General features: G+C 37.8%; 1 protein-coding gene across 9 annotated transcripts in view; it reads right to left on the reverse strand.

The window, feature by feature from the left end:
• Nsd1 (nuclear receptor binding SET domain protein 1) overlaps window positions 1-26576 on the reverse strand; it is a 156292-nt gene that overhangs the window by 79966 nt on the left and 49750 nt on the right. For all 9 annotated transcript variants that reach the window (XM_047555064.1, XM_047555060.1, XM_047555062.1 and 6 more), the window contains 2 exons: window positions 15953-16125; window positions 10559-13115 (listed from right to left, as the gene is read on the reverse strand). In XM_047555064.1, the coding sequence (XP_047411020.1) occupies window positions 10559-13115; window positions 15953-16125 (2730 nt within the window). The remainder of the gene's footprint in view (window positions 1-10558; window positions 13116-15952; window positions 16126-26576) is intronic.

Genomic DNA, 26576 nt, shown 5'->3' on the forward strand with positions numbered 1-26576 from the left:
AATATGTGGAAATTAAACACCATACCCTTTTTTTTTTTTTGGTGGGGGGGGGTGCTCCACTACAGATTGAATTTAGGGTCTCACACTTGTTAGTCAAGCACTCTACCACTGAGCTACATCCTCAAACCCAACAATATACTCTTCAACAACCATAAGCCAAAGAAGAAATCACAAAGGAAATTTAAAATATCTTGAGACAAATGAAAACACAACTAAACTGATGGTATGCAGCAAAGAGGGTGTTGTGACACAGGTCTGTAAACCCAGCTATAGCGAGACAGAGATTGAAGCAGAAGGATTATAAATTTGAGAACAGCCTTCGCAACTAAGTGAGAATCTGTATCAAAATAAATTAAAAAGGGTTGGATGTAGCTCTATGGCATGCATGGGGCCCTAGTTTCCATCCCATTAAAAAAGAAAAACCTCAAGTCAACAACCTTGATGTTATACCTCAAACAATTTAAAAAAATAAAAAATAAACTAAATCCAAAGTTAGCAGAAGAAAAAAAACAAAGTCTAGATAAAAAAAGGAAGAAAAAATAATACAAAAAAATTAAGGTTAAGAGTATAACTCAATGGTAAAGAAATTGCCTATATGTGCAAGCCCCTGGTAATGCTCAAAGAAAAAAACTGATGATTCCAGTTGGTTTTTTGAAAAGAACAATCATCAAAGTTAGTTTAAAGTCCTTGGCAACACTGAAAGACTAAAATTAAAGATTAGAGAGACATTACAATTAATATTCCAGAAATAAAAATGATCATCAGATGATTGCTAACAATTCACACCAACAACCTGAATAACCAAGAAGAAACAGATACAGAAGAGACTCAAGATGGTGGACTAGAGGGAGGCCACGTTTCCTGTTCCTTGTAGTTCCGTAACTCTGGTTTAAAGCACAGGATATCTGTTTCTTGGTGAGGCAGTTTTTGCTGCTTATCGATCCCCTGCTATTTACCCCATTTGTCTACTATCATCACCTGCAGTCTGCCAGTATATCCATGCCTTTTTGAGTGCAGATTGATCACTGTCAGGCGCATATCATCCACCATTTGCCTGCCTCTTGCCTGTCCATGACCTGCCTTACACCTGTCCATCACCCACCGACCCAGGTTCACCTCCAGATCGTCCAAGAATAGTCAGCAATCTGATCACCGACTGCCAGTGGAGCACCAACTGCCTGCTGTTGCCTAGAAGTTCTCTGTCACAGTACCTGCAGGTTTAATTACACGTGGCTGCCGCCATTTTGAGACAACAGTCAGGACCCCTGGCCAGACTGACTGAGCCCCGACTACAGGATCCCTCAGCCAAACCCATCACTCCCTGCCTCCGGGGCCCTTGAATCGACTGACTGCTTCCTGCCACCAGGATTCCCAGTCTGACTGACTGCGCGCTATCACCGGGACCTCAAACCAACCGATTGCACCTTGCCTCCAGGATCTGCAACCACACCAAACACACCTGGCCTCCAGGACCCCTGCTTGACCAACCGCACCCTGCCTCCAGGACCTCCAGCCGAAAATGTCCACACTCCAAGCTGCAGTTCACCATTTGCCAACACATTTGGAAGCCAGAGCGGTCATCTGTGATAATCGTGGAAGCAATAGGTGGGGCAAATCTCATCCTAAGACGCTTGCTGGAGACTTGAAGCTCATTGTCAGGTACCTCTCATGCATTAGGCTACCAAAGACTGGGAGGTTTAAATACTATATGACGGTTATAGTGTAGATTTTCTTTTTTCTCTTTATTGAACAATTTTGTTTTTATTTCTTTACTTTTCTTGCTGTCTTTTCCTTCTTTACCTGTTCCCTCAGAGTCTCTTTCTCCCTTTTTGCAAGCTAACAACCAACTTCTTTTGATTATACTCTCACCCTTTGTATTATCTAGAACTTCTATATATTCTTTTCTTATCCCATTAATAGCTACATCCTACATCCCTCTGCATCCTTTTTTGTCCTCCATTAGAAACTGCAGACATTATTGCAAATCTGTTTGTTATACTGAAGATAATAATTGAACTTATTCTGTCTATTATAACAATATTGTTAATGTTCTCATAGGGGTTATTTGGTCTAGGATTGCATACTGTCTGAACAGGGCACTTCTAATATTGATCTCTCCTTAAAGAAAGGGTTTTGGAAACCTATAGGGCCTCTATAAACCTATAGGGGGGAATCTGCAATACCCCAGATCTGCACTGCTAGAGGGGATGACACACGAAAAACATGAAAAAACAAGGGAAGAAAATGATCCAAACAAATCTAGATTCTATATTAATAGAATCCAATGACAGTATGGTACAAGAAATGTCAGAAAAGGACTTCAGATTACACATGATTAACATGATTTGTGAAGCACAGGATGAGATAAAAGAGCAAATGCAGGCAATTAATGATCATACCAATAAGCTGAAAGAGCACCTGTAGGAAGCAAAAGATCATTTCAACAAAGAGATACAGATTCTCAAAAAAAAAAACAAAAAAAAAACAAAAAAAAACACCCAAACGGAAATCCTTGAAAAGAAGGAAACAATAAACCAAATAAAAAACTCAATGGAAAGCATCACCAAAAGACTAGACCACTTGCAAGACAGAACCTCAGACAATGAAGACAAAATATTTGATCTTGAAAATAAACTTGCCCTACCCTAAGATTTCATCTCACCCCAATTAGAATGGCGATTATCAAGAACACAAGCAACAATAGGTGTTGGCGAGGATGTGGTGAAAAAGGAACACTCATACATTGCTGGTGGGGTTGCAAATTAGTGCAGCCACTCTGGAAAGCAGTGTGGAGATTCCTCAGAAAGCTTGGAATGGAAACACCATTTGACCCAGCTATCCCACTCCTTGGCCTATACCCAAAGGACTTAAAATCAGCATACTACAGAGATACAGCCTCATCAATGTTCATTGCTGCTCAATTTACCATAGCCAGATTGTGGAACCAACCTAGATGCCCTTCAGTTGATGAATGGATAAAGAAACTGTGGCATATATATACAATGGAATATTACTCCTCAATGAAGAATGATAAAATTATGGCATTTACAGACAAATGGATGAAATTGGAGAATATCATGCTAAGTGAGATAAGCCAATCTCAAAAAACTAAAGGACGAATGATCTCGCTGATAAGCGGATGAGGACATATAATGGGGGGTGGGAGGGGTTAGCATTAGGTTTAGGGTTAGGTTTAGGGTTAGGGATAAGGAGAGCGGTAAGAATGAAGGAAAGAAGGACTGTATAGAGGGGAAAGTGGGGTGGGAGGGGTGGGGGGGGAGGAAAAAAAAATAATCAAACATCATTGCCCTATGTAAACGTATGATTACACAAATGGTATGCCTTGACTCTATGTACAAAGAGAAACAACATGTATCCCATTTGTATACAATAATAAAAATAAATAAATAAATAAATAAATAAAAATAAAATAAACTTGCCCAAACAAGGAAGACGGTAAGAAATCATGAACAGAATTTCCAAGAACTATGGGACATCATGAAAAGACCAAATTTAAGAATTATTGGCACTGAGGAAGGCACACACATACACTCCAAAGAAATGAACAACCTATTCAATGAAATAGTATCACAAATTTTCCCAAGCCTGAAGAACGAAATGGAAAATCAATTACAAGAGGCTTACAGAACACCAAATGCACAAAATCACAACAGATCCACACCAAGGCACATCATAATGAAAATGCCTAACATTCAAAATAAAGATAGGATTTTGAAGGCTGCGAGAGAAAAGCATCAGATTACATATAGGGAGAAACCAATATGGATATCAGCAGATTTCTCAGCTCAGACTCTAAAAGCTAGAAGGGCCTGCAACAACATACTTCAAGCTCTGAAATAACATGGCTGCCAACCAAGAATCCTATACCCAACAAAACTAACCTTCAGATTTGAAGATGAAATAAAATCCTTCCATGATAAACAAAAGTTAAAAGAATTTACAAAAAGAAAGCCTGCGCTACAGAATGTTCTCAACAAAATATTCCATGAGGAGGAAATGAAAAACAACAATGGAGGTCAGCAAAGAGAGGAACTACCTTAAAGAAAAATCCATTCAAAGGAGAAACCAAGTCAAGTTAAAAACCAAAAATAAGCCCAAATGACTGGGAATACAAATCATATCTCAATAATAACCCTGAACATTAATGGCCTAAACTCATCAATCAAAAGACATACACTGGCAGAATGGATTAAAAAGAAAGACCCAACAATATGCTGCCTTCAAGAGACTCATCTCATAGAAAAAGACATTCACAGACTAAAGGTGAAAGGATGGGAAGAAATCTACCATGCACATGGACTCAGTAAAAAAGCAGGGGTTTCAATCCTTATTTCAGATAAAGTGGACTTCAAGTCAAAGTTAGTCAGAAGGGAAAAAGAAGGACATTTCAAACTGCTTAAGGGAACCATAAATCAGGAAGACATAACGATAGTAAATATTTATGCCCCAAACAAAGGTGCATCCCTGTACATCAAACAAATCCTTCTCCTTTTCAGGAATCACACAGACCACAACACAATAATTCTGGGTGACCTAACACATTGCTGTCACCTCTGGATAGATCTTCCAAACAAAAACAAAACAAAGAAACCACAGAACTCAATAACACAATCAATAACCTAGACTTAATAGACATATATACATTATTCCATCAATCAACAAGTGAATTCAATTTTTTCTCAGCAGCACATGGAATCTTCTTGAAAATACACCATATGTTATGCCACAAAGCAGTCCTTATGCAAAAAATATAGAGATACTGCCTTGTGTTCTATCAGATCATAATGGAATGAAATTAAAAATCAAAGACAAAATAAAAAACAGGAATTACTTCAACACCTGGAGACTAAATAATATGCTATTGAATGAAACATGGATAATGGAAAACATCAGGGAGGAGATTAAAAAAATTCTTAGAGGTCAATGAGAACGATGATACTACATATCAAAATCTCTGCGACACTATGAAAGTGGTACTAAGAGGAAAATTCATTGCATGGAGCGCATTCCAGAAAAGAATGAAAAGTCAACAACTAAATGACCTAACATTACAGCTCAAAACCCTAGAAAAAGAAGAACAGAATAACAGCAAAAGTAGTAGAAGACAGGAAATAATTAAAATTAGAGTTGAAGTCAATGAAAGTGCAACAAAAGAAACAATTCAAAAAATTGACAAAACAAAAAGTTGGTTCTTTGAGAAAGTAAACAAAATAGACAAACCCTTAACCACATAATAAAGGAGAGAGAAAACTCAAATTACTAAAATTTGTGATGAAAAAGGTAGTATCACGACAGACACCACTGAGACACATAACATAATGAGAAGCTACTCTGCAAATCTGTATTCCAACAAAATAGAAACTACCAAAGACACTGACAAATTTCTAGAGACATATGCTCCTCCCAAACTGAACCAGGAGGACATACACAATTTAAACAGATCAATATCAAGCAATGAGGGGGCTGGGTTGTGGCTCAGTGGTACAGCGCTTGCCTAGCATGTGTGAGGCACTGGGTTCGACTCTCAGCACCACATGTAAATAAATAAATAAATAGATAGATAAATAAATAAAATAAAGGTCTGCGAATAACTAAAAACTATTTAGAATATATATATATATCAAGCAATGAAATAGAAGAAGCCATCAAAAGCCTACCATCCAAGAAAAGCCCAGGACCAGACGGATTCTCAGCCGAGTTCTACAAGACCTCGGAATGCAAGGATGGCTTAACATGCATAAATCAATAAACATAATCCATCATTTCAACAGACTTAAGGATAAGAATCATATGGTTATTTCAATTGATGCAGAAAAAGCTTTCGACAAAATACAACACCCCTTCATGCTCAAAACACTAGAAACAATAGGGATAGTAGGAACATACCTCAACATTGTAAAGGCTATTTATGCTAAGCCCATGGCCAACATCATTCTTAATGGAGAAAAACTGAAACCATTCCCTTTAAAAACGGGAACAAGACAGGATGTCCTCTTTCACTACTTCTATTCAACATCATTTGTGAAATACTAACCAGAGCAATTAGTCAGACTAAAGAAATTAAAGGGATACAAATAGCACTAATTTCCAGAATATATAAAGAACTCAAAAAACTCTACACCAAGAATAAAAATAATCCAATCAAAAAATGGGCTAAGGAAATGAACATACACTTCACAGAAGAAGATCTACAAGCAATCAACAGATATATGAAAAAAATGTTCCACATCTCTAGTAATAAGAGAATTTACAAATCAAAACTACCCTAAGATTCCATCTCACCCCAATCAGAATGGTTATTATCAAGAACACAAGCAACGATAGGTGTTGGCGAGGATGTGGTGAAAAAGGAACACTCATACATTGCTGGTGGGGTTGCAAATTAGTGCAGTCACTCTGGAAAGCAGTGTGGAGATTCCTCAGAAAGCTTGGAATGGAATCACCATTTGACCCAGCTATCCCGCACCTTGGCCTATATCCAAAGGACTTAAAATCAGCATACTACAGAGATGCAGCCACATCAGTGTTTATAGCTGCTCAATTCACAATAGCCAGATTGTGGAACCAACCTAAATGTCCTTCAATTGATGAATGGATAAAGAAACTGTGGTGTGTGTGTGTGTGTGTGTGTGTGTGTGTGTGTATCTATATATCTCGCACACAATGGAATATTACTCAGCCATAAAGAATAATAAAATTATGGCACTTTCAGGCAAATGGATGAAACTGGAGAATATCTTGCTAAGTGAGATAAGGCAATCTCAAAAAACCAAAGGATGAATGATCTCGCTGATAAGTGCATGATGACACATAATGAGGGGTGGGAGGGGGGCAAGAATGGAGGAAGGAGGGACTGTATAGAGGGAAGAGAGGGGTGGGAGGCGTGGGGGGCGAGGGAAAAATAACAGAATGAATCAAACACCATTACCCTATGTAAATGTATGATTACACAAATGGTATGCCTTTACTTCATGTACAAACAGAAACAACAAGTATCCCATTTGTTTACAATAAAAAACAAAAAGAAACAGATACATCCCTAGAAATATATCATCTATCAAGACTAAATGAAATGACTCATGAAGAGAGAAAATCCGAGCAGACAACCTTCCAACAAAGAGAAGCCCAGTACCACTGGAAGCCAAGCCTTAACTAGAGAATTGTACACTGAAGAGTGATTTTCTTTGGGAGGTAGTGGGAGTACCGGGGATTCAACCCAGGAGCACTTAACCACTGAGCCACATCTCCAGGCCCTTTTTGTATTTTATTTAGAGACACTAAGTTGTCTCACCAGTGCTGGGGAGATAGCTCAGCTGGTAGAGTGCTTGCCTCAGAAGCACAAGGCCCTGAGTTCGATCCCCAGTACCGCAAAAAAAAAAAAAAAAAAAAAAAAAAAAAAAAAAAAAAAAGTTGTCTCTCTAAGTTGTTTCACTAAGTTGTTTAGGGCCTCACTAAATTGCTGAGGCTGGCTTTGAATGCCCCAACCTTTTGCCTCAGCCTCTGAGCCACTGGGATTACAGGTGTGTACCACCACATTAAATTCAATGGTGAAAAACTGAAAGCAAAAACAAAGTTTTTCCTCTAAGCAAGGGAAGGATACCCACTCTAGCCATGTCTTCAAAAGAGTACTGAAAGCTCAAACAAAGTAATTGGATAAGAAAAATCAATAAAAAGCATTCAAACTGGAAAGTAAGAAGCAAAATTCTGTGTTCATAATACAATCTTATATGTATAAAATCCTACTAAATATTCCATATAAACGTGGTAGGGCAAATTCAGCAAAGTTGTAGAAGACAAAAATCAACACTAAAAATCTGTTGCATTTCTACACACTCACAAGAATAATCTGAAAAGGAAATTACAAACCATGTAGCATAATAAGAATAGAATAAGAATAAGCAAGGTGATGAAAAAGTTATACTCTGAAAAATTTGAACACTAGCTGAATGAAATTAAAGACATAAATAAATGAAAAGATACCCTGTGTTCATGGACTGCAAAACAATACTGTTAAGATATCCATACAACCAAAGCAAACTACATATTCACTGCAATTGCTATCAAAATCCCAACAGCAGTTAGACACACAGGTGTACACCTGTGGTATCAGCTACTTGGGCAGTTTATGCAGGAGGATTACTTGATCACAGGTTCAAGGCTAGCCTGGGTACAAGACCCTGTCTCCAAAAAACAAGGAAACAAAATAAACAAAATAAAACAAAAACACCAACATGGTAAATTTTGCAGAAACAGGGAAAAAAACTCTTAAAATTCACACAGAATTCATATGGAGAACCCCTAAATAAGCAAAACTATCTTTAGGGAAAAGCTTACCCTAGTTTCCAAACATATCACAAAGCTATGGCAATTAAAACAATATGGTACCAGTATAAACACAGACAGAAAGACTGGCAGAACAGAGTAGAGAATCCTGAAATAAACAAACCATCATGTACCCAGACAAGTAGTTTTCAACAAGGGTGCCAAGACTGTTCACAATGTGGAAAGATAGTCAACAACCAACAGAGTGAAAAGACAACCTATGGAATAGGAGAAAATATCCACAAATTATATATCAGATACAAGTGGTTAGTGTTTACAATATACAAAGAACTGTCACAACTCAAAAATAATAACTAGATTAAAATATGGGCAAAGGACCTGAATAGATCTTTCTCCAAGAAGATATTACAAATAGCCAATAAACCCCTGAAAAGATGCTCAGTATCACTAACCAGAGAAATGCAAATCAAAACCACAAAATGGGATATCACCTCACACCAGTTAGTATGGTTCTCCCAAGAAAACAAGTTATTAACAAAGATATGAAGAGATAAAAGCCCTTTTAAAATTGTGCAACAACTATAGAGAATATGGAGGTTGCTCTAAAACTTATTAGTAAAATTACTATTAAAATTAGTATATAATCAGCAATTTCACCTTTGAATTTATATGAAAAAGAACAAATTGGATCTCAAAGTGCTTTTTGCAAATTCACAAGCACTGTAGCATTCATTATTCATGACAGACAAGATGCAGAAGCAATCTAAATGGCCATTGACCAATAAGTGAATAAGAAAAAGGAGAAGGGTGCCTATAATCCCAGTATCTCAGGAAACTGGGGCAGAATGAGGAGGGGGTGCTGTGGTACAGATCATTGGCAAAACATGTGCTTAGCTGCTTAGCATGCAAGAAGCCCTGGGTTCAATCCCCAACATCACATTAAAGGGAGAAAAAAGAGGGGAAGAAAAAAAAAAAGGAAAGCTAAGGATGTAGGTCAATATAGGTAATTGATAGAGTCATATGCAAGGCCCTGGGTTCAATCCCCAGCACAAGTGGAAAATGAAGAAGTTCCTATATCATGGATGAATCTTGAAAACATTACACAAAGTTAAAGCAACCAGATGTAAAAGGATCACACATTATCTGATTCTATTTCTATAAAGTATATGGAACTGGCAATAGATTGGAGAAAACTAAAGGAAGACTGACAATAGATTGGGGTAAAACTAATGTTCCACATTTGATCATGTGGACTTTTGCATACTCTGGGAAAATCCGAAAAACCACAATTTGTAAACTTAATAAAAGAATGAATTTTATGATACATGAATTCTATTTCAATAAAATTGGGGGGAGGTACTATGATGAAAAAAACTTCAGGAAATCACATGTTTAAGGATACTTAATTTCATCCTCAATGACCAAGAACTACACTGTATGTTAATAGCTTGAAAGATTTTTGCTGTTTACCTCATGCTGCTAAGGTAGGATACCCTGGTATTTTTATTTATTCATAAACCTCATTCCAAAAAGGATTAAAGACACATTAAGATCTTCTCATAAGTACTATACAACACTTTCATTTTTTTTTCCCCAAAAGTACATATGTTTCTTCTATCTACAAAATAGATCTACCATAACCTGTGATCAAAGGAAGTCTATTTCCTTTGAACTGAATTTAAACTTTAGGCCCAGAGTTTCTCAAATAAAAGATTGAGTCCCCACATGCTAGTAGATTTTTAAAGGTAGGAAATGAGAAACAAGAACAAAAATGTTGCTAGCTGGATGTGGTGGTGCACACTTATAATCTCAACGGCTTGGGAGGCTGAGGCAGGAGGATCACAGGTTCAAAGCCAGCCTCAGCAACTTAGCAAAATGCTAAGCAACTTAGTGAGACCCTGTCTCTAAATAAAATATAAAAGTTGGCCGAGGATGTGGCTTAGTAGTTAAGCACTCCTGGGTTCAATCCCCAATACCAAAAAAAAAAAAAAAAAAAAACAGAAAACAAAAAAAAGTTGTTGCTGAGACTTACTAAAAGGAAGAAGGGGGGGAAAGTTTTAGGTAAAAAAGTCTGAAAATATATATGAAAATGTGATTTTCAAAATTTCACACCCTTCGACATAAAGCCCTTTCTTATTGATAATCCTTCCCTTCCCAGTTTACAATTCACCTTTCCATTAAAATACACCAACTTCAGAAGGGGAACATCATAGGAACCTTCTCCAACCCCTTTTGACCAATCAGAAATTCTTACCTGGTTCAGGGAGCTCAGCCTGGGGTGTCAAATTGGGAATTACTGGCTCTTTTTCCATATCCTCCGTGCTGGCACTGGATTTATCACAAACATTCAAGGGTGGACCAACAGAATCTACGTGGCTGGCATGATTTGGATCTGTCAGTGTGTCCTCTAGTATGTTTGTAGAAGTTGGAGTTCTATTCTCTGGGAAATCATCCCCGCCCTTCTGTACAGGATCACTGGGAAGCAAGACCCCAAAGGCACCCTCAGAGTTTTCTTTCTCCCTAAACCTGCTGGTGCGCTTTCCAGGTTTTGTGCGCCTTTGGTTTAAACGCTGCCACCGCTTTTTAGGCACCACTTGATTTATCCCACTTGATTCATCATTCTCACTATTCATTTCAGAGTCCAGCTCTGGGCCTTTTCTGTTCTCAAAAGGGGGACCCTTTTCAAGAATTTTATCAGGGTCAGACTGTTTATCAAAATGCACACTGGAAAACTGGGTATCTTCACTTTTTAAAGGGCCCATTAATTGAAGGGGTTCTTCTTTACCAAGATCTTCTGCCCCACCTCTGGATGGACCATTCACAGAGCATCCACTCTCTTTGTCTCCCTGCAGTGCAGTCTCCAGAGTCACAGCAGGAAGGCGGTTCAGTTTCCTTTTGCGCTCTGTCTTTAAGGCTTTCCGGTTTACTGTGTTCTTTGCCACCTGGGCTGAAAACACATCTCGAAATTTGGAGGATGGCTTTGATCGGCCACAGTTGCGTCTGGTAACACAGTTGGAACGACTTTTGCTAGAAGCAGGGAGATCTCTTCTGTCAGACACTACGCCAGGTAAGGAGGCAGACAATTCCCCAGAAAGCACAGAGTCACCACTAGAGTTAGGATGGGCTGAGTCCTGAGTGCCATCTCCATTTTTTTCTGAATTGTGGGTGGAGCCTCCTGAAACCAAAACCTTTGGTGCTGCCACAGGACTACTGGTAGAACAGTCACCACGAACAGGACTTCGGTAAGAGGCCAGATTTTGAGCGGTCATCAACCTTTGCTCCTTGGTCTTACTATCATGCATATCTTTCAACATCATTAGCAATGTACTAAATTTGTAGTCTGGTTCAATAGGTAAATGATTCTGACTAGAAGCAGAAGAAAAAAGTAATGGTTTTGATGGTTTTGATGTTCCAGAGTCACTGACGTCATCACCTAAGGATCTGTAAGAGAGTTCTTTCAATTCAGATAAAACATGTTTCACCACTGCTGTTTCTATGTCATTTGAATCCCTGGTTTTCTCATGCATGTTGTTCAGTAGTTTTAGCCCATCCGCTTTTCCACTTTTAGAAATGCTGGCCAAAGGAGAGCCTTTGGTATCAGAAGAGCAACATTTCAAACTGCAGTCCTCATTTGTAATTTGGGGTTCTACCATAACTGGATTTTCTTTATGTTTACACTTAATAGTTCGGAACTTGGGCTGTTTGCTTTTCGAATGTAACAGAGCTTGATTTGTAGTGCCACCCTTTATCAGTGAGTTCTCACTGGAAATGCTTGATGGTGTGTTGAATTTTGGAGAGAGACCATCATTTCTAAAATCCGACTGGGGTTTGTGGATGAGAGTGGTCACTTTAAGATCAGAGAGATTAACCTGAGATGTCTCAGTTCCAGGATCTACTGTCTTTGTACAATCTATTAAGTGGTCTGTATGTGAGTTAATGAGAGACTTCTGTTTTGTTTTCACCCTAGTGTTTGTGGCAGGATACCTAGAATACTTCATCTTTTCATTTTTCTGCATGGATAATATGTTCTCTCTTCTATCAAAAGTATCTGTAATTTCAAGGACACTGTTATCAGACTCTGAGCTGGGTTCTACAGGATCCAGATCACTACTTCCATCATCAGAAGTGGTACAGATGCTGATGGAATCACTTCGCTTTTCCTCATCACCAGCTCCAATATAACAGAGCTGTACTTTTGAACTGCACACCAGACCTCGCTGAAGTTTCTTTTTCTCCCCAGGATGTTTAGAGATCAAGGCACCTTCAGACAAGCCCAATAAAGAATCACAATTTGAAGTCTCAAATTCTTTCTTTGCACTGTTTTTTCCACATGAAGAAAACAGGAAACTTCCCGGAGCAGTGCTGGACCCTGTGAGGCTATTTGCTATCCTTGAAAGTTCATTAGAGGCCTGCTTATCAGATACATCCCCAGAGATAAAGTTCAGGCCAAGGTTCTCTGGAATCTTACTCCTCCGTTCCTCCGTATGTGCTTCAAATTGCATGATGCCTTTTTTCACATTAGTCCTTTTTGGATTATCTGAGCTCTTTCTGGTTCGAGACTTAGCACAGGGCTTTTCCTTCTCATCTGCAGAATGCTCAGAATCAAAAGCCAGAGATTTCAAGCAGCCATTAAGCAATAAGTCATGTTCTGATTCAGGATCATTTGTACAGTCCTCAAATGGCATATCTTCCTCACTGTCCAACTTGACTGAACTAGTGACACATTTTCGGTTCTTCGACCCTTTAGGAACATCATATTGTTCAGCAAGACCAACACTGGCTTCCCATTTACTCAAAATTTTCTGAGGAACCTTAAATGTAAAGGAGAAAAAGTACATCACTTATCAGAGAAATGTGAGGCGAAAAAGGAAGAAAATCAATAAACATCTTTCAAATGAAAAGCTTGTCCAAACTTTGATGCACTTCTTCAAGGTCTTATTATGAGACTGGCCAGGAAGTTCACAGGTGGGTTCACCCAGAGCTTACCTAAAAGGGTTCCTCAACAATACTTCGGTTAATAAGATCTATCATTAGAGGAGGACTGATGTCATAAACCCTCTGCCCTTCTTGGATTTATAAACACAAAAAAGTGACCATAACTCAGATTACAACTGAAACTATTACATTTCTAAATCGGACCTTCTCTACCTACTCCTATGTAACTTAGAATAAGGATTTATTTTCTTCCTGAATTATGAAAGATATGCATGTGCTCAGATGCACAAGAAAGAAAAAGTTTAAAGATGAATATAAAAATATAGGCCAGGAGGAATGAGATCAAATCTGACCTTAGGAGACATGAATTTTGAAATTCTACCTATCACTAGGGAACCTAGCTAATCAAGGTTCTTCAATATTTCTCTCTCTCTCTTTTTTTTTTTTTTGGCGGTGCTGGGGACTGAACCCAGGGCCTTGTACATGTGAAGCAAGCAATAAACCAACTGAGCTATATCCCCAGCCCAAGACTCTTCTATATGCAGTACATACAATGTGGATTATGCCCAAGTTATCTCTGGGGTATAATTATATAGTACAGAGACACTTGTCTGTAACAAAATACATGAGTTCTTTTCTAGAATCCTCACAGCATGCAGACATTTTAGGTTCTATGAAACATACCTAATTTTCTAGGCTCTTATTTCCTTCCTTGACCCCATACAATAGGTACCAGTTAAGTATTAACACTGTTATCTCTAAGTGTTCACAATTAACTTTAATACTTGTGAAAAAATTGTTCTGCAGAAAATGTAAAACTTCAAAGTCACTAGATAGGTACTAAATTACCTGGTCTCTTTTATATGCAAATATGCCCACTAATGCTCAAGTCTGTGACTAGAGTAAGTCAATTTTCCAGAACAAGAAAGTACTAGATAACTCCTATGAAAAGAGAGGTGATAAATCTACCTTGCTAAAAGTTTAATATAAAAATTCTGACAACTTCCTACCACTAACCATCCAAAATATTAGAAAGTTAAACTCCTTCATCCTAACAACATATACTAATTGTTTTTATATACAGTATTTATACTTATTTCTAATCAGAACAGTTCTACAAGGTATGTGATTATATATTTGAAACGTAGACAAGTCTAAGAGAACCTAACTTATAAGTGACAGATCTTGTATACTAATTTTAAATTATCCTAATCATGATTTTTTTTTTCAAAAAGTCTAGACATACTTATATATATTATAAATACATAGGGGAATAAGAGACACCAAACTAAGAACTATTTCTTATTCTAGAATTAACTGTAACAGTAAGAACTAGACATTGTGGCATACTCCTGTAGTCCAAACTACTCAGAAAGCTAAGGCAAGAGGATCACTGAAGTCCAGGAGTTCAAGGCCAGTCTGGACAATTAAGAAGATATCTCAACAAAAACAAATGAGCCATAGAACTAACTACAAAAAAATGTTAGATCACAGGGAGAAAGAATGGTGATTGTGAGGAGCCAGGGGAAAGAAAAAAAATTAAGTTATTACTTAATGGAGAAAAAGTTTCAGTTTTAGCAAATGAAAAGAATTAAAGGAATGGCTGGGGAGACAGCTCAGTTGGTAGAATGCTTGCCTTGCAAGCACAAGGCCCGGGGATTGATCCCCAGCACCGCGGGAAAAAAAAAAAAAAAAAAAAAAAAAAAAAAAAAAAAAGAATTAAAGGATATAGCTCAGTGGTAGAGTGCTTCCCTACACTGCAATGAAGCCCTGGATTTGATACCCAACACCACCATATGCACGTGCGTGTGTGTGTATGTGTGTGTTCTACATAGATAATTATCTAACTGTACACTAAACTGGTTTAAATATTAATTTTGTGCTATGTGTATTTTAACACAACAAAAAATTGGAAGGAAAAATTAAAAGCCATAAATGTTCATGATTAAAATATAGCCATGTTTGAAACAGCAAACACTCATAAAACATTAAAAAAAAAAAAAAAAAAAAAAAAGCCTTATTATTTTGATACTTAAGAGAAATAATTAGCCCAGGGCTGAGGTTGTGGCTCAGGGGTAGAGGGCTAGCCTAGCATGCATGAGGCACTGGGTTTGATCTCGGCACCACATATAAATAAATAAATAAATAAAATAAAAGTCCATCAACAACTAAATATATAAAATAAAGTAATGGAATCTAAGTTTAAAGAAAAGAAAAAAAAAGAAAGGAATAATTAGTCCAGAGGGTGAAAAGTAGAATATTTCACTTTAATGATCACTTTCTTCCCTAATAAATAACCAAAAAAAACTTGTCATGTGGTATTGTACTGTGGCTTCTCAAAAGACAAGGCAGAAGGAGCTGAAGTCATTTCTCAAAAAACAGTGTAACAAAAGATTGCCCCACACTCATCCCTGCAAAAAACCTGCTTACCACTTATTTCCTCAAAGATACCTTATTAATAAAGGAAATGGCTTATATTTCAAGAACAATGCTTATTCTCCTCTCTGCCAACCTACAAGTAGATAATTTTAAATTTTTTAAATATACTTTTAGTTGCTGGTGGACTTTTATTTTATTCATTTTTTATATGTGGTGCTGAAAATCCAATCCAGTGCCTCCTACATGCTAGGCAAGCAAAGTACCACTGAACCACATCCCAAGTCCTGCAAGTAGATAATTTTTAAGAAGTCTCTTTTATAATTTTTGTTTTTACCTTATGCCTATATCCTTTTTCTTTCTGCTTTCCTCTTTTCCTAAGGACAGGTAGTTCTTCAAATTGATGCCTGCCTTCAAACATGACGATTGCTTTTCCAGCTACCCAGGCTCTTTCAGAAGGGTCTCCAAAAGCCTCCACGTAATATTCCCGATATGGTCTCCGATTGGCAACTAGATAAGGATAAAAATCACTGTCATTACTTCATCATCTAGAGAATAGCCTTATCCCTACTCCCAAAGAAGTCTCTAATTACAATTAATTAACATGGTAAAATATCAACAGAACTAGACAAGTGGGAGTAGATCACACACAAGGAAAATTATATTCAATTTATATGTCAAGAAAATGTATAAGAGTTTTTGAAAATATCAGTGGTTTAGTCTAAATATATTTTAGGGACTAGTTAGGGACAGATATGGAGGCACATGCCTGTAATCCCAGCTACTCAAGAGACTGAGGCTGAAGAACCTCAGCAACCTAGTGAGACTGTTTCAAAATAAAAAGTACTAAAGACAAAGTTCAGTGATAGAGTACCCCTGGGTTCAATCACCAGTACCAAAACCATAATCAAAACAAACAGGCTAATTAGCTAAAGAACAGCAAATTAAAGGAGTAGTCAACAAAGTTAATCATGAGGTTAAAAGGTACTATAGCCTCATTGTCAAAAAAAATAAAGGAAATAAAGTTACAGCAATACGAACAGACTAATAAATGAAGAACAAAAGACTAAGAACACTCTAAAAACATATAACACAAGAAATATGGTACGATGCATTAATATTAATGCAGTAGCTGCTTGGGCCAGACACTATGCTAGGTGCTTTGCCTAGATTTTTCCCTAGAAGTAAGTAGTATGATCCCAATTATATAGACACACTAAGTTTAATAACTTCAGACAGCAAATTCTTAGTAAAACACTGGCTTTGGAAATTTCAACAGCAAGAAAGAAAAGAAATGAAATGATATCCAGGGAGTTCACAATTTCTTAATTTCCTAAGTTCTATGTACAGAAAGTAAATAAATAAAAACCTTCCACTGAGAAAAGATAGTTGAAATTATTTAGTATATATCTCCCATAAGTTTTAGCATTTTAGCATCTTTCTGGCAGTTAAAAAAGGTTACAGGGAGATCCAAGATGGCAGACTAGAGGGAGGCTGCGTTCCTTGTCGCTCTGTAACTCTGGTTTCAAGCAGAGGATATCTGTTTCTTGGTGAGGCAGATTTTGCTGCTTATCAATCCCCTGGTGTTTACCCCATTTGTCTCCTGTGATGACCTGCAGTCTGCCAGCATAATCTCGCCTTTTTGATGCACATTGTTCACTGTCAGGCGTCTATCATCCGCCATTTGGCTGCCTCTTGCCTGTCCATCGCCTGCCTTACAACTATCCATCACCCACCGCACGAGGTTCGCCTCCCGATCGTCCAACAACAGTCAGCAAACTGATCACCGACCGCCAGTGGGGCACCAGCTGCCTGCTGTTGCCTGGAACTTCACTGTTACAGTACCTGCAGGTTTGATTACACGTCGCTGCCGCCATTTTGAGACAACAGCCAGGTCCTGTAGGAACCGTGGCCCGACTGACTTAGCCCCGACTCCAGAATACCTCAGCCCAATCGATCACTCCCTGCCTCAGGCCCTCACATCGACTGACTGCTCCCTGCTGCCAGGACCCCCAGACCAACTGACTGCGCCCTATCACCGGGACCCCAGACTGACTGATTGCACCCAGCCTCCAGGATCCCAAAACCAAACCAAACACACTGGACCTCCAGGACCCCTGCGGGAACAACCGCATCCCGTCTCCAGGACTTCCAGCTGACCACGTCCACCCCTGAGCTGCAGCTCCCCATTTGCCAACACATTTCCAAGCCAGAGCAGCCATCTGTGATAATCCTGGAAACTGGAGCTCAGTTCCTTGGGTGGGGCAAATCCCATCCTGCGACGCCTACTGGAGGCTTGAAGCTTATTGTCAGGTACCTCTCATACATCAGGCTACTGAACACTGGGAGGTTACATTAGTATATGGACTGTTATACAGTAGATTTTCTTTTTTCTTCTTTTTAAAAAATTTAAGTTTTTATTTCTTTACTTTTCTTCCTCTCTTTTCCTTTGGTTTACCTGTTCCCTCAGAGTCTCTTTCTCCCTTTTTAGCATGCTAACATCCGATTTCTTTTGATTACACTCTCACCCTTTCTATTTTCTAGAACTTCTGTATATTCTTTTCTTATCCCATTAACAGCTACATTCTACATCCCTCTGCATCCTCTTTGTCCTCCATTAGAAACTGCAGACATTATTGCAAACCTGTTTGTTTTACCGAAGATAATATTCGAACTCATTTTGTTTATTACGACAATTTTGTTATTGTCCCCATAGGGGCTATTTGGTCTAGGATTGATTAGTGTCTGATTTGGGCACTACTAATATTGATCTCCCCTTAAAGAAAGGGTTTTGGAAACCTATAGGGCCACTATAAACCTATAGGCGAAAATCTGCAATACCCCAGATCTGCACTGCTAGAGGGGAAGTTAAATGAACAACATGAAAAAACAAGGGAAGAAAATGATCCAAACAAATCTAGATTCTATATTAATAGAATTCAATGACAGTATGTAGGAAGAAATGTCAGAAAAGGACTTAGTATTATACATGATTAAGATGATTCACGAAGCAAAGGATGAGATAAGAGAGCAAATGCAGGCAATGAATGATCATACCAATAAGCTCAAAGAGCACCTGCAGGAAGAAAAAGATCATTTCAACAAAGAGATACAGATTCTCAAAAAAAACCAAACGGAAATCCTTGAAATGAAGGAGACAATAAACCAAATAAAAAACTCAATGGAAAGCATCACCAAAAGACTAGACCACTTGCAAGACAGAACCTCAGACAATGAGGACAAATAATTTAATCTTGAAAATAAAGTTGCCCAAACAGAGAAGATGATAAGAAATCATGAACAGAATCTCCAAGAACTATGGGACATCATGAAAAGACCAAATTTAAGAATTATTGGCATTGAGGAAGGCACACGCATACACTCCAAAGAAATGAACAACCTATTCAATGAAATAATATCACAAAATTTCCCAAGCCTGAAGAATGAAATGGAAAATCAAATACAAGAGGCTTACAGAACACCAAATGCACAAAATCACAACAGATCCACACCAAGGCACATTATAATGAAAATGCCTAACATTCAAAATAAAGATAGGATTTTGAAGGCTGCAAGAGAAAAGGATCAGATTACATACAGGGGGAGACCAATACGGATAGTAGTCGACTTCTCAACCCAGACTCTAAAAGCTAGAAGGGTCTGAACCAACATATTTCAAGCTCTGAAATAACATGGCTGCCAACCAAGAATCCTATACCCAACAAAACTAACCTCAGATTTGAAGATGAAATAAAATCCTTCCATGATAAACAAAAGTTAAAAGAATTTACAAATAGAAAGCCTGCACTACAGAATGTTCTCAACAAAAAATTCCATGAGGAGGAAATGAAAAAAAAACAGTGGAAATCAGTAAAGGGAGGAACTACCTTAAAGAAAAATCCATTCAAAGGAGAAACCAAGTCAAGTTAAAAACCAAAAATAAGCCCAATGACTGGGAATACAAATCCTATCTCAATAATAACCATTAAAGTTAATGGCCTAAACTCATCAATCAAAAGACATAGACTGGCAGAATGGTTTAAAAAGAAAGACCCAACAATACGCTGCCTTCAAGAGACTCATCTCAAAGAAAAGGACACCCACAGACTAAAGGTGAAAGGATGGGAAAAAACCTACCACGCGCATGGACTCAGTAAAAAAGCGGGGGTTTCCATCCTTATATCAGATAAAGTGGACTTCAAGCCACTTTTTTTCAAAGTTAGTGAGAAGGAATAAAGAAGGACATTTCATACTGCTTAAGGGAACCATAAATCAAGAAGACATAACGATAGTAAATATTTATGCCCCAAACAATGGTGTATCCCTGTACATCAAACAAATCCTTCTCAATTTCAGGAATCACATAGACCACAACACAATAATTCTGGGTGACTTTAACATATTGCTGTCACCACTAGATAGATCTTCCAAACAAAAACAAAACAAAGAAACCATAGAACTCAATAACACAATCAATAACCTAGACTTAATAGACATATATAGAATATTCCATCCATCAACGAGCAGATTCACTTTCTTCTCAGCAGCACATGGAACCTTCTTGAAAATAGACCATATGTTATGCCACAAAGCAGCCCTTAGGAAATGCAAAAAAATAGAGATACTGCCTTGTGTTCTATCAGATCATAATGGACTGAGAGTAGAAATCAATAACAAAATAAAAAAGAAATTACTCCAACACCTGGAAACTAAATAATATGCTATTGAATGAAACATGGATAACAAAAAACATCAGGGAGGAGATTAAAAAATTCTTAGAGGTCAATGAGAACAACAATACAACATATCAAAATCTCTGGGAGACTATGAAAGCGGTACTAAGAGGAAAATTCATTGCATGGAGCGCATTCCAGAAAAGAATGAAAAGTCAACAACTAAATGACCTAACATTACAGCTCAAAGTCCTAGAAAAAGAAGAACAGAATAACAGCAAAAGTAGTAGAAGACAGGAAATAATTAAAATTAGAGTTGAAATCAATGAAAGTGAAACAAAAGAAACAATTCAAAAAATTGACAAAAAGTTGGTTCTTTGGGGCTGGGGAGATAGCTCAGTCGGTAGAGTGCTTGCCTTGCAAGCACAAGGCCCTGGGTTCGATCCCCAGCACCGCCAAAAAAAAAAAAAAAAAAAAAAAAGTTGGTTCTTTGAGAATGTAAACAAAAGACAAACCCTTAGCCACACTAACAAAGAGAAGGAGAGAGAAGACTCAAATTACTAAAATACATGATGCAAAAGGAAATCACGACAGACACCACTGAGATACAGAACATAATGAGAAGCTACTTTGAAAATCTGTATTCCAACAAAATAGAAACTACTGAAGACATTGACAAATTTCTAGAGACATATGCTCCTCCCAAGTTGAACTAGGAGACATACACAATTTAAACAGATCAATATCAAGCAATGATATAGAAGAAGCCATTAAAAATCTACCATCCAAGGAAAGGCCCCAGGACCAGACAGATTCTCAGCCGAATTCTATAAGACCTTCAAAGAAGAACTCATTCCAATACTTCTCAAAGTATTCCAGGAAATAGAAAAGGAGGGTATCCTTCCGAACTCAGTCTATGAAGCTATTATCACCCTCATACCCAAACCAGGCAAAGACACATCAATGAAAGAAAATTTTAGACCAATATCCTTGATGAATATAGATGCAAAGATCCTTAAGAAAATATTGGCAAACCGTATCCAAAAACATATTAAGAAAATTGTGCACCACGATCAAGTGGGGTTCATCCCTGGAATGCAAGGATGGTTTAACATCTGTAAATCAATAAACGTAATCCATCATGTCAATAGACTTAAGGATAAGAATCATATGGTTATTTCAATTGATGCAGAAAAAGTTTTCGACAAAATACAACACCCCTTCATGCTCAAAACACTAGAAACAATAGGGATAGTAGGAACATACCTCAACATTGTAAAGGCTATTTATGCTAAGCCCATGGCCAACATCATTCTTAATGGAGAAAAACTGAAACCATTCCCTTTAAAAACGGGAATAAGACAGGGATGTCCTCTTTCACCACTTCTATTCAATATTGTCCTCGAAACTCTAGCCAGAGCAATTAGGCAGACCAAAGAAATTAAAGGGATACGAATAGGAAAAGAGGAACTTAAGCTGTCACTATTTGCTGATGACATGATTCTCTATTTAGAGGATCTAAAAAACTCCAGAAAACTTCGACCTCATCAATGAATTCAGCAAAATAGCAGGCTATAAAATCAACATTCATAAATCTAAAGCATTTTTATATGCAAGCGACGAAACAGCTGAAAGGGAAATGAGGAAAACAACCCCATTTGCAATAGTCTCAAAAAACATAAAATACTTGGGCATCAATCTAACCAAAGGGTAAAAGATCTCTGCAATGAAAGCTACAAAACATTGAAGAAAGAAATTAAGGAAGACCTTAGAAGATGGAAAGATCTCCCATGTTCTTGGATAGGCAGAATTAATATTGTCAAAATGGCCATACTACCAAAAGTGCTATACAGATTCAATGCAATTCCAATTAAAATCCCAATGACATACCTTACAGAAACAGAGAAAGCAATCGTGAAATTCATCTGGAAGAATAAGAAACCCAGAATAGGTAAAGCAATCCTTAGCAGGAAGAATGAAGCAGGGGTTATCGCAATACCAGAACTTCAACTATATTACAAAGCAACAGTAACAAAAACAGCATGGTATTGGCACCAAAATAGGTAGATCAATGGTACAGAATAGAGGACACGGACACAAACCCAAATAAATACAATTTTCTAATACTAGACAAAGGTGCCAAAAATATGCAATGGAGAAAAGATAGCCTCTTCAACAAATGGTGCTGGGAAAACTGGAAACCCATATGCAACAGAATGAAACTAAACCCCTATCTCTCACCCTGCACAAAAATCAACTCACAATGGATCAAGGACCTTGAAATCAGACCAGAGACCCTGCATCTTATAGAAGAAAAAGTAGGTCAAAATCTTCACCTTGTTGGCTTAGGATCAGACTTCCTTAACAGGACTCCCATAGCACAAGAAATAAAAGCAAGAATCAACAACTGGGATAGATTCAAACTAAAAAGCTTTCTCTCAGCAAAGGAAAATATCAGCAATGCAAAGAGACAGCCTACAGAGTGGGAGAATATCTTTGCCACTCATACTTCAGATAGAGCACTAATTTCCAGAATATATAAAGAACTCAAAAACCTCTACACGAAGAATACAAATAACCCAATCAACAAATGGGCTAAGGATATGAACAGATGCTTCACAGAAGAAGATCTACAAGCAATCAACAAACATATGAAAAAATGTTCACCATCTTTAGTAATAAGAGAAATGCAAATCAAAACTACACTAAGATTCCATCTCACCCCAATTAGAATGGCGATTATCAAGAACACAAGCAACGATAGGTGTTGGCGAGGATGTGGGGAAAAAGGTACACTCATACATTGCTGGTGGGGCTGCAAATTAGTGCAGCCACTCTCCAGAGCAGTGTGGAGATTTCTTAGAAAACTTGGAATGGACTCACCATTTGACCCAGCTATCCCACTCCTCGGCCTATACCCAAAGGACTTAAAATCAGCATACTGCAGAGATACAGCCACATCAATGTTCATAGCTGCTCAATTCACAATAGCCAGATTGTGGAACCAACCTAGATGTCCTTCAATTGATGAATGGATAAAGAAACTGTGGTATATATATACAATGGAATATTACTCAGCTATAAAGAATGATAAAATTATGGCATTTGCAGGCAAATGGATGAAACTGGAGAATATCATGTTAAGTGAGATAAGCCAATCTCAAAAATCTAAAAGACGAATGATCTCACTGAGAAGCAGATGATGACACATAATGGGGGGTGGGAGGGGGGCAAGAATGGAGGAAGGAGGGACTATATAGAGGGAAAAGAGAGGTGGGAGGGGTGGGGGGTGAAGGAAAAAAATAACGGAATGAATCAAACATCATTACTCTATGTAAATGTATGAATATGCAAATGATATGCTGTTACTCCATGTACAAACAGAAACAACATGTATCCCATTTGTTTACAATAAAAATCAATTAAAAAAAAATTACAAAAGTAAGAGTGAGGACTGGGGCTGTAGCTCAGTGGTACAGCACTTGCCTCCCATGTGTGAGGCACTGGGTTCAATCCCCAGCACCACATTAAAAGAAATAATAATAAAGGAATGAATAAAAAGGCATTGCATCCATCTACAAATAAAAAAAAAAAATTTTTAAGTAAAAATGAGGACTACAGAAGTTTAGCAACTTGTTGTTTTTTTAAAACGCAAAGGATAATCATTATATACCAAAATTCACTTTAACTTGGATCTAGTTCCCTTACTGTAAACCACATTTTTTTGTTTGTTTTGTTTTTGCAGTACTAGAGATGCATTCAGGCGTATTCTACCACTGAGATACATCCCCAGCCCCTTTTATTTCTTTTTAATTTTTGAGACAGGGTGTTGCTAAATTGCCCAACCTGGCCTCAAACTTCAATTCTCCTACTTCAGCCTCCCTAGTAACTGAGATTACAGGCATGGGATTACAGGTATATGCCACCAGATGCAGCCACATTCTGTTTTAAAACACAAGAAGAATCCAGATATGTCTCTGAAACATTAGGCAAACTTTCCTTTCTTGAGAACCCAAGATAGAGAAAATGGAAGAGAGATTTAAAAAGTGAATGTGGAAGAAGTATAGAGAGCATTTCAAAATGCCTATTTAAGAGTAATTGAAGAACAGTAAATATCAAGGTAATTGCAGCAGCAGTCTGTCTTATAATAGTTATTTTCTTTCTTTCTAAGTCTTTCCTTCCTTTTTTTCAGTACTAGAAATTGAACCAAGGGTGGTTTTACAATGACCTACATACTCAGCCCACCCTTCACTCATTCATTTACTCACTCATTCATACCAGTACTGAGAATCAAAGCCAGAAGTACTCTACCACTAAACAACATCTCCAGCCCTTAATTTTGAGACAGGGTCTCACTTAACTTCCCCAGGGTGACCTTGATTTAAAAAAACTCCTGTCTCAGCTTCTAGACAACCTAGGTTTACAGGTATGTGCCACAGTAACTGGCATAAACACCAATTTCAAAAGTATACACATGCTGGGCATGATGTCGCACACCTGGAGCTGGGGAGATAGCTCAGTTGGTAGAGTGCTTGCCTTACAAGCACAAGGCCTGGGTTCAATCCCCAGCACCGCAAAAAAAAAAAAAAAGATGGCGCACACCTATAATCCCGGTGGCTCAGGAGGCTGAGGCAGGAAGATTACAAGTTCAAAAGTCAGTCACACTTAAATATTTTTTAAATGCAAACAGATTGTGAGAGAGAGCATTCCACTGTAAGGGCCTAGAAATGTCAACAGCATGCATGAATGAAACAATCAAAACCACAAGTAGTTGGGCATGGTGACACATGCCTATAGACCCAGCAATTTGGGAGACTACGGAGGATTCCAAGTTCAAAGCCCGCCTCACACCTTACAAGCACAGGGCTCTGGGTTCAATTCCCAGCACTGCAAAAAAAGAAAAAAAAAAAGCCCGCCTCAGCAACTTATCGTCACTGTCTCAAAATTTAAAAAATATAAAATAAAAAGGGCTAAAGTTCAATGGTTAAGCACCCATGGTTCAACCCCTCATAAAAGGAGGAAAAAAGTGACTACTATACCAAGACAACATGAAAGTCAAGGAGAAGGTAGTTAGTTAATAGAAGGACAATGAAGTTTACACGTACCTAGTAAACAAAATTATAAATGAGTACTCACTAGATTACCAGGTCACTAATGGCTCTGCTTAGAGAATAAAAAGAAAACTACAGACTCCAGTGAGTTCAGAAACAAATGGCATGTAAGAAAGTGGTATAAGTCAATGACTCCTGTAAGCACAGTTATGAAGGATGACAGTTTTCCAGATGAAGGAAAATAAAGTGTCATGGGCGGGGTTTTTAGGACGCTAAGTATACTCAAATATAAGTTCCCTTCCATCCCATAAAAAGCCACATTAATTCTTTAGTCTAAAAAGCAAAAAAAAAAAAAGAGGAGGATGGAGTTGTAACTCAGTGGTAGAGCACCTGCCTAGCATATGTGAAGAACCGAATTCAATCCTCAGCACCACATTAATATAAAATAAAGGACCGGGGTGGTGGCTCACACCTATAATCCCAGCAGATAAGGAGGCAGGTCAGGAAGACTGCAAGTTCAAAGCCAGCCTCTGCAACTTATCAAGGCACTGAGCAATTCAGTGAGACCCTGCCTCTAAATAAAAGACAAAAAAAAAGGACTGGGGATATTGCTCAGTGGTTAAGTGCCTCTGGATTCAATCCCTGGTACCAAAATAATAAAATAAAATAAAAATATTGTATCCACTTACAACTAAAAAAAAAAACTTAAAATATAAAGAAAAAAAAATTTTTTCCCCTGCAGTGTGGGAATTGAACCCAGGGCCTTGCCAACTGAGCTATCTCCCCAGCCCAGAAAAATCTTTTTTAATATATTAAATGGTGTTTAAATAGATATCTTTAAAAGAATGCAACTTAAATTTCAAGATTTACTTTTGCTCCCATCTGAAGCTCACCACAAAATAAATAAAATCAGTAAAATCAGTTTTTAAAAAGATCACAAAGGTTAAAACAGAGGAGAAAAAAACTGTAGAAAGATGAAACCAGGTATTAAGAATTTACCCTAAAAAGGTGAATGATGAACCCCAGAGAAAAGGTGAGAAGCAACCTGATTTACCCCCAAATTGCTTTGATTCAGGTACCCTAGAAGAGGAGTCTAAATCAAGATTGTTTGAAATTAGGTTCAAGTAAAAATTAGGCCAAGCTTGAGGTGCACACTTATAATTCCAGCAACTCTGAGGCAGGAGGATCCCAACTTCAACATCCAGTACAGCAACTTAGTAAGACCCTGCCTCAAAAA

The sequence above is a fragment of the Sciurus carolinensis genome, chromosome 6, assembly GCF_902686445.1.
Source record: "Sciurus carolinensis chromosome 6, mSciCar1.2, whole genome shotgun sequence".
NCBI classification, from domain to species: domain Eukaryota; kingdom Metazoa; phylum Chordata; class Mammalia; order Rodentia; family Sciuridae; genus Sciurus; species Sciurus carolinensis.